The following is an 18058-nucleotide window of genomic DNA, read 5'->3' as shown; positions in this document are numbered from 1 at the left end:
GTAAATAATTCTAATCTTAGAATTTCAGATACTGCATAATGCACCAAATGAAAGACTCTATTTTAACATGGGAACAAAAACAGAACAAGAAGCATTAGTAAACAGAACTAGGCAGGGGCCCTTTTAGCGAGGCTTGAGGGTCTGGGCATGATGTAGGTGCACGTAGATCAGATCTCTGGCTGGAACTGGTGAGATGTCCTTGGGATACCCAGCTCGTTCACTGTCTCAGCTGTTGGGATCCCTGGAGCAATGTCGTCCGCGTACTCAGTCCAATTTTTCCCAGTTGTGACCAGACCACCTGCAAGCCTTTTAACTTAGCATACAGATCATTATTATAACAACATAGGTTTAAACACATCATTTAAGACTATGATGGGCATAGGAGTTTCATAAAGGATTTTAAACAGAGTAAAACTGAATCAAGAGATAGGGCATAGGGAAGGAACACCAAGTCCATGCCAGTCTCTACGATTAATTTAGTCAAGGTCTGTCATAGAGTTTTAAACTAATTTATTTTATCTGTCCTGAGCTCTGAGGTCTATCATAGTTTACCTCTCTTTACTGTTAGGTCAGATTGTCGGGGCATTAGTCCCACAGAGACGAGACCTCATCAGAGCCTGGCAGTCAGGTGCTCCTTACCTTGTATGTCTCCCTCACCGGAGCTTAGAACAAACTCACACAGCTCAGGGCAGTGCCTGAGAAGAGAAAACACATGGGGCAGAGAAGGGAGTGTAACTCTTACATCAGACCACTGATATTTCAAAATGAACACAATTTTTTCTGTTTACAAGAGACAGGATACAGGGGGCAGGAGAATGAGCCTTTCTCCCACCCAAGAGGCAGGCAAAGGCTGAAAACAAACCCTTTGATGCGAAGAGCCCAGCGCCGAGTCTCCGCTGCGCACCGGAATGCGGCGTAAACTTCTGGGAGTGGCAAACAAACGCTGGCAGGCAGGGGCTGCAATTTAACTATTTAACTACCTGATAGACTCCTGGTGCTCTCTGCACTGTCTTTGGGGAGGGAGCACGCAGCCGGCCGGCACAAGGGAGTGCGGGTAGACTCTGGGGGGGGGCCAAAGGAGGGACGGCGGCTGTAGTCGGCCCTTCCCCAGCTGTGGCAGGCTTCACGGCCACTCCGGGACTGGCAGGCGGGGGCCGGCAGGCCGCTGCACTCACTATCAGCATTTTACAACTCGGGGCACAGACAGCCTCTGCTTCTGCCATGCCTGCAGAAGCCAGAACCTCAGCACCACTGCTGCTATCAAAGCCCCAACTGCGCCACCAAAGCCGGAAATCTTTAGCCCAGCTCTGCATTTCAGAGCTCTTTTGAGCAGCCTGGGGAGGACCGGCCTGGTGGTTTTCTTTCCTTTTTTAAAACTTTTGCTGACAAATTCTGTCCTGACGTCAGTCCAAGTCTACAGTCGACAAAGGGTTAACACACACACACACACACACACACACACAGTCTGTCACGTGACAAAAACTACAAACAAGCACACCCGTCCACATCAAACACTATTTTCTGACGGGGTCGGATTCCACATTGACTCCCTTTTTCTGACGGGGGCGGAACTCCACATCCACCCCCGCCCTGGCAGACTCTCTCTCCTTCACTCTGCCAGGCAACAGCCAGGTCTTTTTTGACTGTTCTGTACCCTGGGCACTCCTTCCAGGGTCTCCCTTGGAACACCTTTTTTTGGGGTGCCGACCGTGAGGCCATAGACAGTCGTCCTCTCACAGCCACTGCCAGAATAAACCCACAATCTCAGAATACACAAATGCAGCAGTTCCACACCTACACACCCAGCAGATTGTCCCATTTCTAGAATAATAGCAGACACGACAAAAGCAGACACGAGACTGAGACAAAAAGAAAAAACCAAAGCACGAGGTGGGACTCGAACCCACGATCTCGCAACCTGAAGCACGAGGTGGGACTCGAACCCACGATCTCGCAACCTGAAGCACGAGGTGGGACTCGAACCCACGATCTCGCACAGAGGGGTCCACTAAGCGTCCTTAGTCCTCCCCTATCTCACCTGGGACGTCTCCCAGGGGCAGATCGGACGGTGGGCACCTGAGCACGTCTACTCTTACCCACTTCGCATTCCCTCCCGGAGTGCGATCTCTGGTGCTCTTACTGAGCACAGAGCGTCACGCAAAACCAAAACAGCGATCGCACCAGATACAGATTCAGATGGCCTCTCCCAGGCCCACAGTACGAGACCTTCCTGGCCTCCAGAAACAGAACACAGACACTAGACCAAAGCAGAACAGTAAATCTCACTTCTGAGCGGGTCCAGGACTTCTGGGTAAACGCGCTGATTCCCGGCCAATGCACCAAATGAAAGACTCCAAAACTCCCAAAGGGAGGCACTTACTCAAGCCTCGAGTCAGCCGCGCACCCAAGAAGACACTGAGACCGGTACTTAAGATGTATAGATAGCAAGATTTAATACAGCAACGACAAGAAAGCAGACAAAACAAACAAAAAGCACATATATACCAGATATCTGGGGCCGGACCTCATGCAGCAGGTGCAGAGGAGATCCGGCCCCTAGCCCAAATTTTCACAAGCTTTTATAGGAAGGAGGGAAAGGGGGGAGCAGAGCAGGGAAAATACAGGCTTTACGTCACTAAGTGATTCAACCAAGGGTTTTTCCAAAGTGCTTTTGCAACCGCGTCCCACACTTTGGCCATGTACTTGATTCATTGGAACTGAGGTTTTTACTCACACCCTTATCTCAGAAATGTCCCTGGCACAGTCCTTAGTTGGGAGGGGTAGGACTGGGTTCGTTCCAGGAAACCCTTATCTCAGAAATGTCCCCGGAACAGTTTTCATTTGAGAGGGGGTCTGACTCTGGTGTGAGAGTTCAGAATGTACTCTGGGGTGAGAGTTCTGGTGGTCAGTAATTTTCCTCTTTCAACACCCTCACACAGACACACGTGCAGGCAAAACACCAATGCACATGGAATAAAAATAAATAAATTGTATTATAAAAACTGAAAAGCTTTAAAATCAAAATTCACAAATTTGAAATTCCAAATTATTGATGTTAGTTAAATAAAATGTATAACAGAAAATGGATATTATGAAATCATTATGCTATCATAATATAATAATATATACTATATATTAATATATTGTAATATGATGCATATTATATTGTGCAATAATTAAAATACTAGATAAGCATTTGTGGACACAGCACGTACATAAGAATGGGTGGAATATATAGTATACATATGAGTTTTTAAAAAGGAAAAAAATCAGTTTCCCATTGATCTAATGGTGGTAAACAGTGTGGTGATTACGGGAAGAGCTTTTTATTCAGCATTGTTTTAAATCAAAATGATGAGCATTTATTACTTTTACATATAGAAAAACCAAAATCATGTTTGTGGGACTAATCCAAAACCTATTATTCTTGTAAGAAAAATTTCATGAGCATGAGTTATATTTTAATTATTTTATGTTTATATGAAACTAGGCAGTATTCTATTCACACCAATTTTTGAGTGTTCTATATTAGTCAGTGGGGGCAAATGTTTAAAATTTGTTTTTGAAATGTTAAAACTGCTTTGTGGTGCTTTCTGTGTCTAGAATTGTCAGGTGTCAGTGGTCTTACTGACAAGTGTACCCAATACACTCTCTGTCAATATCATTCAGTTTATGCTATGCAATTAATTCACTATTTTATCTCAGTAGTTTAATTAAGAGTCTCAACTCACCTTTTCAAGTCTCTACCATTTTGGCAGCAATGTGCCACCGGGTTCTTCTGAACAGAAGAAGGGAAAGTTCCCGATCTGGCCAGAGTGGAGCGAGGCGGACATAAATGCTGAAAAGTGGGATGCAGGCAAAGGCGGGAAGGAGAAGGACAAGACCGCTAAGAGCCCCATCTTTGTAAGTAGGCGTGGCTGAGGCTGCCGATGAGCGACTGCGGGTTTTGCAGTCATGGAGTGAGGCCAGGGTCTTGCCCACACTAGACAAGTTCTGTCCACCAGTTGTATCCGGGGCTCATTAATAATGAGATATGGTTGTTAATAGGAGTTTACACTCCTCCCTCTCTCTGATCTCCATTCCAAAAGGAAACCTTTTCTTTCCCCTTGATCCTCTCCCCTATTACACTACCTCTTCATTTCCCTAACCATTGTTATCCTGGGAAAATGTCTGGGAAGAAACATGATAGTATCCTCATCATCATACAAGGAAAACTGAAAGACAAATTAGCAACTGTTTGGGCAATGGGAACTGGTTCGGACAAATGGGAAAAGACTCTTGGTATCTACTTTGGCATCTGATGTTCAGCCTTTGACTGGCATGAGATGCTATAAAAAGAAACAGAGAGTTGGCTAATGTTCCATTTTCTCTGTTTTCCTCCCATCTTCCAAACAGATTTGTGTTTTAACAACATAGATACATCCTAGAGTCTGATCAGCAAGTGGTTTTTTACTATGTCTGTATAGACACCCTGAGCTCCTAAAGAACTTTTTTTTTATGTCACTGCCAGTTTTTAAAGCACCTTTGCCCTCCCCTCCTTAAAGTTTCTTCACATTTTGTATTGACTCATCAGATTGCCACATAGCTCCATTGCTTAACTGTGGATTTGCCCAATCTAGCCTACTGCTGTAAAATCTGAACGGTAGCCGTGTCAACAGAGACGCATAGCCACACACAAGCAAACGCCAGATCCCCACGAGCTGCTAAGCATTATAATATCTCATCTTCATTTGAACTTAAAGGGTTCACAGACCTTTTGAGTCTTAAAGGTCCAGTCATTTTAGGTAGGGTGCTAAGAATGCTTTGCCTAACACATTGCTAATTTAGCCATTAAAGTGTTAACAAAGTAATTAATTACCTTGATTAAATATAATTTGTGCTCTGGTCACTGATAACCACTTACAAATGGAAATTGAGACTCCTCCGTGGAAGTCTCATCAAGGAGCAAACAAACTTATGATCAGCAAGTGATGGCCAACAGAAAATGAACCCAAAGACATCTTTAGAGGATCTTTTTCTTACAATGCCCTGTGAGGGAGGGCCTTTTCTCTTTTTTAACTTATTTAAATTATTTTTTATACACACACACACACACACACACACACACACACACTCTTTTCTCTTTTTACCCTACAGATCCTTTGCATATGTATTATGGCTTTCAGTTTAGTGTTTTTTATGGGATTCCTAGGTGTGCAAACAAATGGGTATGTTTCTTCTGCCTTCTGTTCTGTTTGTCTAATTCTGATGTTGTTTTACTTGTTATATTATATTATACTTCATTTAAATATTATCCCTTAGAAGAATGCTTGCTTTGTAATGAGAGAGAGAACCTGGGATCCAGATAGGAAGTGGGGGGAAACTTACAATAAAAGAAAAAAATAAAAGAGTTAGAAAAATTATTTTCAATAGAAGAAAAACATAAAAGAATAATAAAATATGGGGGAGATGGCATGTGGCCTAGACAGAACCTTGATTGGAGATTGTTCCTGGGTTAGGGATCGATGGATTGGTGTGTATTTTGACGTCTCCTTTCATCTCTAGGGTACCATCTGGCACAGACCCTTGCAGGCCCAGTGCATGCTGCTTCAGTCTCTCTTGAGTTCATAGGACGTTTGTTCACACAGACTTAGAAGTCCTTGTTTTCTTGGTGTCTTCCATCCCTTTCTGGCTCTTATACTCTCACTGTCTCCTCTTCCTCAGGGTTCCCTGAGCCCTGAGGGCTAGGATTTAATGGAGGCTTCCTATTTAGGGCTGAGTGTTCCAGGTCTCTCACCACTGGCATAGTGTCTGGCTGTGGATTTCTGTATTTCTTCCCATCTGCTTCAGGATAAAGTTTCTCTGATGATGGCTAAGGCAGGCACTAATCTATAAGTATAGCAGAATATTATTAGGAGTCATTTCATTGTCTTTTTTTTTTTTTAAGAACACTAGTATTTAGTTTTATACTAGGCCCTGGACTATCTAGTCTTGGGGTTTTGTCAGATATTAAAATGGTTACACCAGTGAGTACATGAATTATTTATTTTAGCTAGTCGATATAAAAGACACAACATCCTGGTATTTTTAGTACCAGCTGTAAGGCTAGATTGAGCAGGTCTAGACAGATTTGAACTTACATCCCACTCCTTTGTTACTTGCTATTTGAGTCTCTCCTGGACTGCCTTTTTCTCCATCAACCTGTCCTTAGGATTTCCTTCTCCTGGCCACGGGCTCTCATGGCACCTCCTCCTCTCTCTGTCTTTCTCCTTCTCCTTCTGGCCTCTCCTGAGACCCCTCACTCAATCTTCAAGTTCTACCATTCTCTCTTTACTGACCAATTACATCTAGCAGGTTTGCCTTTATAAGGTACTTTGTCATTTCCCCTTGTAGCTTTTAATATTCATTATTTGTTCTGTTCATTTAATGTTTCTACTATGTTTGGAGGAGACTTTCTTTTCTGGTCCAGTCGATTTGATGCTTTTTATGTTTCTTGTAGCTTTTAGGTATCTCCTTTTTAGGTTAGGCAAATTATCTTCTCTAAGTTTTTGAAAATATTTTCTGTAGATCAGGGTTTCTTCTCCTTCCTTTACTCATTATATCCTTAGAATTGATCTTTTCATAATGTCTCCGATTTTCTGGATGTTTTCTGCCAGGAAATTTTTTAGATTTAACCTTTGCTTTGACCTTGATATCCATTTCTTCTATGGTGTCTTCAATGCCTGAGATTCTCTCTTCCATCTTTTGTACTCTGTTGGTGAGGCTTGCCTCTGAAGTTCCCGTTTGAGTTCCTAAATTCTTTATTTTCAGTTTCCCTAGTATGAGTTTTCTTTATTAATTCTGTTTCTACTTTGGGTGTTAATTTCTTCATTTCCTTCTACTATTTGTGTGTGGATAGACTTTATTAAGGAATTTAATTGTTTTGTTTCCTTTTTAAGGATCTTTATCATATTCATAAACTGTATTTTAAGATCACCCTCTTGTGCTTCAACTATGTTACAATACTCGGAGCTTACTGTTGTAGAGTGCCTGAGCTCAGTGGAGATTGTGTTCTTATGCTAGTATCTAGGCATATGGGTTTGGGAATATTGTAATTCTAAATGCAGATATCTGGTCTTTTCTTTTTTGTGTAGATGTTTTACTCCTTGGTTTCTATTGCATTCTCTGGTTATTAGAAGTGTTTGGTGGATGGGTGTTGCCTGATACGTAATTCTTCTGGGGTTCTGGTAGATATGGCCAATAGGGTTACAAATGTGTTTCTACATCTGTATTGGAAGCTGACATTTAGGGATGGGATGGCTTAGTGACCCACAGGAGGAAGGGGAGCAGAATGCTTCACCGGAATCTCCTTACTTCCTTGGGAATGGGGACAGAGAGTGAGCAGACGCCAAATCACGTGGTCTGCTGCAAAGCTGGGGATGAGACTTAGGAGTTGTATTTGGAGGCCTGAGAGGGGAAGATCTGCAGTTAGCCTAGTTGTTTTCCTGGCCACTCTGAATTTCAGCATTTAAATATTCCACTGGATGTTTCTGAAGACAAATCTCTCTCTCTCTCTCTCTCTCTCTCTCTCTCTCTCTCTCTCTCTCTCTCTCACACACACACACACAATTCTACAAATACTGCTATTTTGATCTAATATTTATATTAGTTGGTTGTTATTAAGATTGGATTTTTATTGTAATAAAGCCACATGGAAAAAGTTCAATTTACGTTTTTCTTTTCCATCTAGCACTTTTTCGAAGACCCTGAGGGAAAGATTGAATTACCACAGTCGTTGAAAGTATTCTCCTGGAAACGTCCGCAAGATTTTATATTTAGCAGAGTAAGAGCTATTTTCACTAGTGAATGAACTATATATTACCTACAAGGGTGGAATATCTCATTGACCAAAGTTTTCCGTCTTCAAGTACTTTACATGTTTTCCCCATAGTTTACAGCAAAAGTAACTGCCTTTTGGCCTCTAACTCAGAAGTTAATATTTATCAGTACATTTTAATTCCTTTATTGATGGGACTATGAAGATGCTTGGTTGATTGGGTGCTTTCTGTGCAAGCATGAGAACATGAGTTCAATCCCTGAACCCCTTTAAAAAGCCAGATGTGGCAGCATATGCTTGTAAACACAGCACTGGAGATGGATATACATGCTAACCTCTGGGACTCACTAGCCAAGCAGCCTACCTGAATTAGTGAATTTCAGGTGAAAATAAAAACCCTGACTCAAAACCCAGAGTAGACAGTGACTGAGGAAGACACACAAGGCTGCCCTCTGGCCTCTTCATGTACCACGTACATGTCACAGCACACATACACAAACTCACACTTGCAAACACACACACACACATACACACACACAGAGAATAATAACAAATCTTGTACAGATGTCAAGGAGATCATTGTATTTTTATCTACAGCCTTGAGTTTTTCACTGTCTATACAAAATGCCAAGTGATAGCCAAAAATATTACTCAAAATCATTCACTATTTCTGACTGGCAGATTTTGCCTCTCAGCCTGAAATCACAGGACATGAACGACTGTTTCCTCTAATGCTTACTGGCATTAATTTTCCAGTCCAAGAGGTTTGCACATGAGTTCCCATCTTCCAGGCATCCTCCCAGCATCTTCTGAAGCTCATCTTCATTTCTAGACTCCATACTTAGCCACTGGAGTCATGTATCTGTGCAGACACCTCTAGTTTAAACAGCTCTCACACACCTCAAGACTTTAGCTGCTCTAGTCTAACATCTTAATAGCCACATTAATTTGAGTGTATTTCTTGTCCCTAGGGTTTTAATTATCACTAATGCTTTTTCCCTTGCTGAATTTCTTACTGTTTTCATTGAATGCCTAGAACACCAGTAGGGTAAAGTAATTAGTACCAGTCAAATAGTTGTAATGGAGCCGGTTCTTTCTGTGCATTTGTAGTCTATTGAGTCTCTGTTTCCACACAAAGTAGTTTTTGTTTTTCTAAGTGTTAGCCTCCATCAGAGTTGGTACTAATGCCGGAAAATGCAATTCAGTCCTCTTGCTACTTGGAAAAGGCTGTATCTATGTTCACAGTGATTTGCTAAAACAACAGTGCCTTTTGAATGCTTCCTTGTAAGACATTTCAAATTAGACCATTATGCACAAAACATGCTTCTAAATCAATTTCAATATCAGGCAACATTGACATGAATATAAATCTCCACTGACTGCATAATGCACTTGAAAGTGATAGGATTTTTAATAATTCTTGGTCTGCTCACTGTAAATTAATCATTGATGCCCCCGACACAAATGGTTCTACAAATTGAATCAATAGGTGTTTTGTGAATGATCTCTACTTTTTAGTAAACCTCAGGGCTAAGAGTTAAGTTTGCATTAAAAATAAATTCAGTCTTCACTGAGAACCTCCCCACCCACAACAGATATCATCAGCTGTACACTGCTACCTGTCCTCTGTAAAAGTTTTTCCTAGATGGATGATCTTAGAATGGAGTGGCACAGAACATCTAGAAGGGAAAATCTAACTAAGAAAAATCTCTAGAATAGCATTTTAAGATATGTCATACATACTCACAATCAGAATCATTAAATATACTCATAAGTAAGGATAAAACAATGACAAAAAATATCTCATAAAACCAAGACTTTATATGAGATTTGGTCCATGACACCTCCCTTCCTTCCAACTATGTCATGAAACTAACCTCTCCCTCTCTCTCTCTTTTTTTTTTTTAAATTGCAACATTAGACCCTTTCCTTACCTCTCTTCAAACACTTTCATATACTTCTCTTGTTGAGTGTTGCTATGTGCTTATATATGTATACACATGCATATATAATGCACAGACATATATTCCTCAGTATAACCTGCTGAGTCTGAATAGTGCTACTCCTATGTATGCTTTTCAGTGAAATAGTTTAAGAAAGGACAGGTTGCCCTGCCCCACCCTTGGGAGTCACATTTGCCTGTTAACAAATGGCTGTTCACTACACTTGATAGCAGGGTTTATATTTTTACAATACCAGAAAGGGCCCTGGTTCCCTGCTGAGATGGGGTCCTGGTAAGTACACTTGGTTTGATTCCTCTGTAGGGATGGCCTTGCTGATGTTTTACAAGATCAAAGGTTACATAGTAAAAGCCCTTCACCTGGTGTGATATAACCTCAGCCTTTGACTTTAAAGACCCTAATCCTACTCTTTCTGGCAGCTGAGAGTTTTCCCAGGTACTAGCTTGTTTTCCTGTAGCCCCCTAGAAGACTTAATGCACTCTTCATTGGCTCAGTAAAGTGTGGTGATGTGTGCAACATTCTGGAGTGGATTATACTATTCAGGACTTTTGGTATTCGATAAATAATTGGTGTGCTTTTCCCTGGGGAAGGCTATTTCTCTCATGAAACTGTCTCTTTCTTTTTTTTTTTTATATAATTTCAGACTCCTGTAGTTGTGAAAAATGAAATCACATTTGACTTATTTTCACCAAATGAACATTTACTCTGCAGTGAGGTAGGTAGGGCCACAGGGCCCACTGTCCCCACTGAGGAATGGCTTTTTGCCAGTCTTTGTAAACAGCTCCTGGGCAGCCATTGGCATTCACCCTTGTTTACCTTTGAGTCATGGTACAATTGACATGGTACAATTGAATGGGTGTTTTGTTTTGTTTTGTTTTGTTTGATTTTTTTCCCAAACATCTTTGAAGTGTAACTGTCAATTGAAAATTGTATCTACTTATGTATTTATGGTACATATTTTAGTGATTCAATATGCATACATATAGAATGAACTATTTATTCATCAAATTAAGAACGTTTGCTTACTTACCATTTTAGCTTACTTGTTCTAAAAATTCTTAGTGTTCTCTGAAGCAGTTAGCTGTCTCCCACCCCAACATAGATGTGCGTATGCATGGTCGATGAATATATGAGTATATGTATATGTCTATGTATATAAACATACACACATGCACACCCTCTGCTAACTCAAAGTCAGTATCAAGACAATATTTTTAGGTCTTTTAAATTTATGTTATTTCATCATACCACAAAAAGAAAAATCAAGGCCTATTTTTTTTCTGTAATTCAGAAATCGAAATGATGACTATACTGTGTGTAAAATTTATCATCACTCTTAGAAACATACTTTTATCATATTTCACTTAAAATGGCAGTATCCTTTTTAAAATAACCTATCAATACTAGTGGCTTTTGCTGTTTTTCATTTAGCTTATGAGATGGATCATCAGCGAAATCTATGCTGTGTGGAAGATATTCAATGGTGGGATTCTGAGCAATTACCATAAGGGAAATTTGGGGGAGCTTCCTATTCTGCCCTGGAAACCCTGGGAACACATATACTCTCTCTGCAAGGCCGTGAAGGGTCACGTGCCTTTGTTCAACAGCTACGGGAAGTATGTCGTCAAGCTTTACTGGATGGTAAGTCATTCACACTGCTGTGCATTGGAATTCATTTACCCTTCCTATAAAAGAAGCCAGAATAAAAGAAATCACTGTATTTAGATCTCTCAGGCAACCTTGGATTTTCTTTAGGAAGGTTAGCCACCTATGGGAGATTTCTAGGAGTATGGCTGGGCAGCCAGACTAAAGGTGGAGTTCCATGATTTCCAGCAATTCTTAGTGGTCTCATCCAAAGAGCACCTTGCAGGGGTGCTGTTCACAGGTAAACACTGAAACTCAGCGATTTCCATATAGGTTATTTTTGTCAGCATGTGAGAGATTGGTGGCTACTTGGTTTTCCAGTTGATAAAAATCAGCTGTCTCTCAGCTGGGGAAAGAACTTCTACCACTTTTGAAGCAGCCTTCAGCTAGGAGGGCTCCATCCACAACTGCATGTGTGTGCATTATTATTTTTAGTAAAGAATTTAAGTAAATTCTGTGGGAGAAGGTGTACTCTCCCCACCTCTGCTTTCTTGTCTCCTTCCAGACACAAACCTATGCTTTTTGTTTTTCGTTTTGAAAGTTCTTCTCCAGTTCTGATGCACTACTCATATATGTCTATCTGTTGCTTGAACCTGGGAAGCCCTAGAAAACATGCTCCTAAAAATACCCTTGGCTCCCTTTCGCTGTCGTCATGGTCTGCTGCAGATGCGGTTTTGCCCTCCTTGGATGGTCCTCCTCTTCATTCTCTCTCCTCTTCTGTCATGCTTTCTTTCACTGTAGTGCAATTTCATTATCTGGTCTTGTCACCGAAATCCTTTCCTCCTTTGCATGGGTCTCTCAGAGCCTTTTTCTTTGTAACTTCTTAGAGGCAACACATGTCCTCAAGGCCTTTAATGTTTAAAATTATGATTTTTTTTTAAAGACTGTCTTTAGTGACACATGCCAGAAATCTTCCAAACTCAAGAGGCAAAGGCCTGAAGTTCAAGCCCTTTCTGGGCCACAGAATAGGTTCAAGGCTAGGGTGGGGAATTTAATGAGACACTTTCTCAAAATAAAAAGTAAAACAAAGAGAAGGACCCAGTCAAGCATGGGTGCTAAACTGTAGATGCTTGCCTAGTGGGAAAGTTCTAGGTCCATTCCTGCCAGTCTCCAGGACTAGGACATTAAGTAATTTTTGATTTTCACACCAGAATATCATTTATCAGGAAAATGTTCACATTATGTTCAGCCTGGATTTTCAGCTAGTTGTACAAAGTTCTTTGACATTCGTCAGAGAGCAGAGGTATTGAGTCACCACACTGGAAGAGTGCATAGAGCACAGAGCTTGATTTCCCTTCTGCCTGGCTATGATGACAGAATACAGGGACACAGAGCATCTTTCCAAGCACCTTATGATTTCCATATTGCTTTGACTCGAAATTCAGCTATTGCTTCCCACTTGAGGTACAGAATGTGGTGGCCAGCCTCCCTCTGTCTCTGCGCTCTCATCTGCCTCTAGTAAACAGGTACTACATACACCAAGACCAATCATTTATTCCAGTTGTTATCAGTGTAGTTATGTGAAAAATGGTTTCTGTTTTTATTTCTCACTGATCTTTATATTTTCATTCACATTATTATCTAAACTTAAAGTTTCTAGAACTGTGGAGTGCAGCAAAATGCTTGGGAACTTCACACCTGTTTCCCATGCCCTTTCCCCAGCACTTCCTTGACCTCTTGAACCCACCCAGGAGAAGAGGCTGTAATATTGTTTTGCTTTCTGCTGTGTCATTTTTGAGACCAGGTCTCATGTGCACTGGCTGGCCATGAACTCATATTGTAGGATGGTCTTGAACCGTCCTGTTCTCACCTCATATCTGAGGGAATCAGCCCTCAAGCAACACTTACAATCCTCCTTTTTAAATAGATTCTGCATGTTGCTCCACTAATTCAATGTAGTGAACAATGCTTTTAAGACATCAAACAATGGCAATGGAGAAATCTTCTTCTATTCCTCGGTTACTGTGTCCCCCAAGAAAATACTATGCTATTATTATTATTTCATATTCACGTAGTAGGCAAATTCATGGACTATTAACATGTTTAAGATAGAGTTCTTTTTAATTCTAGCATATTTAGAAAACCACAGTCATGATTCATATATATCTTTCCTATTTATTTATTTATTTATTCATTCATTCATTCATTCATTCATTTATTCTTTCATTCACTTTACATCCCAGTCATGGCCCTTCCTTCTCAGTCCCTCCCAACCCCCCATACCTTCCCCACTCCTCTTCTCCTCTCAGAAGATAGAGGCCCCTTCTGGGTATTCCTCTATCCTGGCACTGCAGGATTAGGCACATAATCTCCTACCGACCTCAGTTAGGGGAACTGGATCCACAGGCTAGCAACAGAGTCGGAAACAGCCCCTGCTCTAGTTGTTGGGGGACCCACATGAAGACCAAGCTGAAGGGGGCTAGATACAGCCTATACATGCTCTTTGGTTGGTGGTTGGTGGTTCAGACTCTGGGAGCCCCCTAAGAATCCAGGTTAGTTGACTATGTTGGTCTTCCTGCATAGTCCCTATCCCCTCTAGGTCCCTCAATCCATCTGCCAACTCTTCCACAAGACTCCCCAAGCTTTGTCTAATATTTGGTTATGGGTCTGTGGCATTTGTTTGAGTCAGCTGCTTGGTGGAGCTGTTATGGAACTGCCAGAGGACAGTTATGCTAGGTGCCTGCCTGCAAGAATAACACAGTACTGTTCATAATATCAGGGATTGGTTCTTGCCCGTGGGATGGATTTAAAGTTGGTTGGCCATTCCCTCAGTCTCTGCTCCATCTTTTTCTCTACATATCTTGTAGGCAGGATTTTGGGTTGAAGGTTTTGTGGGTGGATTGGTGTCCTTATCCCTGCACATGTGAATCCTCAATATCTCCCATTACTAGGAGTCTCACCTAGAGTTAATCCCATAGACTCTTTGGAGCCTCCTCTGACCCAGGTCTTTAGCACATACAAGAGATGCCTCCCCCCCCCACTAATTTCTATTCTCTTTCCCCCACTCTTCCTACATGTGACTCCTCTTCTACATTCCTCTCCTCATTTTCTCTACCACCCAGTTTCCTCTTTCCATTCACCTCTGATGTTTTATTTCCCTGTCTGAGTGAGATTCAGGCATCTTCCTTTGAGCTCTCCCTTTTAGTTTGTGGGGCACTGGGCTATGCAAAGACAGTCTGGTTTCCAGTCAAGTTGAGGACTGAAATTCGGGACCCGGTGGTGATAATTCACCTATATGGGACAGAAGGATTTCTTTCGTGTCTCCTGGAACCCTGGCTCCTGTCGAAGTTATCGCCCCCACAGCCCTCACAGTAGAAACATGGCTAGTTGTCATGTAGGCAATGTCCCAAGCTTCTGACCTTCAGGCTAAATGCCTCCCCAGTTACCTAGCAACAGCACACCATAAGAGGGACTGTTTGGCCCCTCCTCACTCTCTTGCTCTCTTACTTCTCTTACTCCCCTTACTTTCCTCTCTCCTCTCCACTCTCCTCTCTCTTCTTCTCTCTCCCTCTTCCTCTCTAGCCTTTCTTCTCTCTCCCCATTTCCCCTTTCTCTCCTCTTGGCCATGGCCAGTCTCTCTTTCTCTCTCTCTCTCTCTCTCTCTCTCTCTCTCTCTCTCTCTCTCTCTCTATCTCTCTCCACCTTTTCTCTTTCTCCCTGCCTTTCTATAATAAAGCTCTAAAACTCTAAGAACATCCCTCCATGGCCTCTGTATCAGCTCTGTATCAGCTCTTGCTGTATCAGCTCTTGCTGTATCAGCTCTTGCTCCCTGACCTGTCTGAGTTCCAGTCCTGACTTCCTTTGGTGATGAACAGCAGCATGGAAGTGTAAGCCGAATAAACCCTTTCCTCCCCAACTTGCTTCTTGGTCATGATGTTTGTGCAGGAATAGGAACCCTGACTAAGACAATAACTGAGTTGTATTCCATTGTGTAAATGAACCACATTTTCTTTATCAGTTCTTCAGTTGAAGGACATCGAGGTTGTTTTCAGTTTCTGGCTATTATGAATAAAGGTACTATGAACATGTGTTGAACATGTGCCCTTCTGGTTTGATGGAGCAACTTTTGGGTATATGCCCAGGAGTGCTACAGGTGGGACTTGAGGTACAACTATTCCTACAATTTCTGAGAAAGAGCCAAATTGATTTCCAGAGTGGTTTTATAAGTTTCCACTCCCACAAACAATGGAGAAGTGTTCTCCCTTGCTCCACATTCTTGCCAGCATGTGCTATCTATCATTTGAGTTTTTTATTCTAAACATTCTACTGTGTGTGTGACAGAATCTCAGGGTCATTTTGATTTGCATTTCTATATTGATTTAATGATGCAGAACATTTCTTTAAGTGCTTCATTGCCACTGGAGAATCATAAGGTTGAAAATTCTCTGTTTAGCTATGTACCCCATTTTTATTGGGGTGACTTACTTTGTTTGTATCTAACTTCTTGAGTTCTTTGTGTACTTTGGCCCTCTGACAGATGTAGGGTTGGTGATGATATTTTCCCAACCTGTAGGCTGTTGTTTTGTTTTTTGGGCAGTGTCCTTTGCCTTAGAGAAGCTTTTCAATATCATGAGGCCCTGATTATTTTATTATTTATTTAATTTAAAAATATGGTTCTACTTCTTTTTTTTTTCCTTTTTTTAAATTAAGTATTTTCCTCATTTACATTTCCAATGCTATCCAAAAAGTCCCCAATACACTCCCCCCCCCCCCAACCCCTACCCACCCACTCCCACTTTTTGGCCCTGGTGTTCCCCTGTACTGGGGCATATAAAGTTTGCAAGTCCAATGGGTCTCTTTTTCCAGTGATGGCCGACTAGACCATCTTTTGATACATATGCAGCTAGAGTCAAGAGCTCTGGGGTACAGGTTAGTTCATAATGTTGTTCCACCTATAGGGTTACAGATCCCTTTAGCTCCTTGGGTACTTTCTCTAGCTCCTCCATTGGGGGCCCTGTGATCCATCCAATAGCTTACTGTGAGCATCCACTTCTGTGTTTGCTAGGCCCCGGCATTGTCTCACAAGAGACAGCTATATCTGGGTCCTTTCAGCAAAATCTTGCTAGGGTATGCAATGGTGTCAGCATTTGGAAGCTGATTATGGGATGGATCCCTGGATATGGCAGTCTCTAGATGGTCAATCCTTTCGTCACAGCTCCAAATTTTATCTCTGTAACTCTTTCCATGGGTGTTTTGTTCCCACTTCTAAGAAGGGGCACAGTGTCCACACTTTGGTCTTCATTCTTCTTGAGTTTCATGCGTTTAGCAAATTGTATCTTATATCTTGGGTATCCTAAGTTTTTGGGCTAATATCCACTTATCAATGAGTACATATTGTGTGAGTTCCTTTGTGATTGTGTTACATCACTCAGGATGATGCCCTCCAGGTCCATCCAGTTGCCTATGAATTTCATAAATTCATTCCTTTTAATAGCTGAGTAGTACTCAATTGTGTAAATGTACCACATTTTCTGTATCCATTGGTCTGTTGAGGGACATCTGGGTTCTTTCCAGCTTCTGGCTATTATAAATAAGGCTGCTATGAACATAGTGGAGCATGTGTCCTTCTTACTGGTTGGGACATCTTCTGGATATATGCCCAGGAGAGGTATTGCTGGATCCTCTGGTAGTACTATGTCCAATTTTCTGAGGAACCGCCAAACTGATTTCCAGAGTGGTTGTACCAGCTTGCAATACCACCAAAAATGAAGGAGTGTTCCTCTTTCTCCACATCCTCACCAGCATCAGCTGTCACCTGAATTTTTGATCTTAGCCATTCTGACTGGTGTGAGGTGGAATCTCAGGGTTGTTTTGAGTTGCATTTCCCTGATGATAAAGGATGCTGAATATTTTTTCAGGTGCTTTTCTGCCATTCGGTATTCCTCAGGTGAGAATTCTTTGTTCAGTTCTGAGCCCCATTTTTTAATGGGGCTATTTGATTTTCTTGAGGCCACCTTCTTGAGTTCTTTATATATATTGGATATTAGTCCCCTATCTGATTTAGGATAAGTAAAGATCCTTTCCCAATCTTTTGGTGTTCTTTTTGTCTTATTGATGGTGTCTTTTGCCTTGCAGAAGCTTTGCAACTTTATGAGGTCCCATTTATCGATTCTCAATCTTACAGCACAAGCCTTTGCTGTTCTATTCAGGAATTTTTCCCCTGTACCCATACCTTCGAGACTTTTCCCTACTTTCTCCTCTCTAAGTTTCAGTGTCTCTGGTTTTATGTGGAGTTCCTTAATCCACTTAGATTTGACCTTAGTAGAAGGAAATAGGAATGGATCAAATCGCATTCTTCTACATGATAAACGCCAGTTGTGCCAGCACCATTTGTTCAAAATGCTATCCTTTTTCCACTGGATGGTTTTAGCTCCCTTGTCAAAGATCAAGTGACCATAGGTGTGTGGGTTCATCTCAGGGTCTTCAGTTCTGTTCCATTGGTCTACTTGCCTGTCGCTATACCACTACCATGCAGTTTTGATCACAATTGCTCTGTAGTACAACTTTAGGTCAAGCATAGTAATTCCACCAGAGGTTCTTTTATCCTTGAGAAGAGTTTTTGCTATCCTAGGTTTTTTGTTATTCCAGATGAATTTGTAGATTGCCCTTTCTAATTCGTAGAAAATTGAGTTGGAATTTTGATGGGGATTGCATTGAA

The 18058-nt window shown here is 41.6% G+C and overlaps 1 protein-coding gene across 6 annotated transcripts in view; it reads left to right on the top strand.

The window, feature by feature from the left end:
• The window catches only part of Adgb (androglobin), a 141392-nt gene that overhangs the window by 17818 nt on the left and 105516 nt on the right, over positions 1-18058 (top strand). For all 6 annotated transcript variants that reach the window (XM_021175285.2, XM_021175286.2, XM_021175284.2 and 3 more), the window contains exons 2-5: positions 3759-3903; positions 7709-7801; positions 10400-10471; positions 11188-11397. In XM_021175285.2, the coding sequence (XP_021030944.1) occupies positions 3759-3903; positions 7709-7801; positions 10400-10471; positions 11188-11397 (520 nt within the window). The remainder of the gene's footprint in view (positions 1-3758; positions 3904-7708; positions 7802-10399; positions 10472-11187; positions 11398-18058) is intronic.

The sequence above is a fragment of the Mus caroli genome, unplaced genomic scaffold (assembly GCF_978045245.1).
Source record: "Mus caroli unplaced genomic scaffold, Mus_caroli_1 scaffold_9, whole genome shotgun sequence".
NCBI classification, from domain to species: Eukaryota; Metazoa; Chordata; class Mammalia; order Rodentia; family Muridae; genus Mus; species Mus caroli.
Note: the sequence above shows the minus strand (reverse complement) of the source record. Positions and strands in the feature narration are given on the sequence as shown.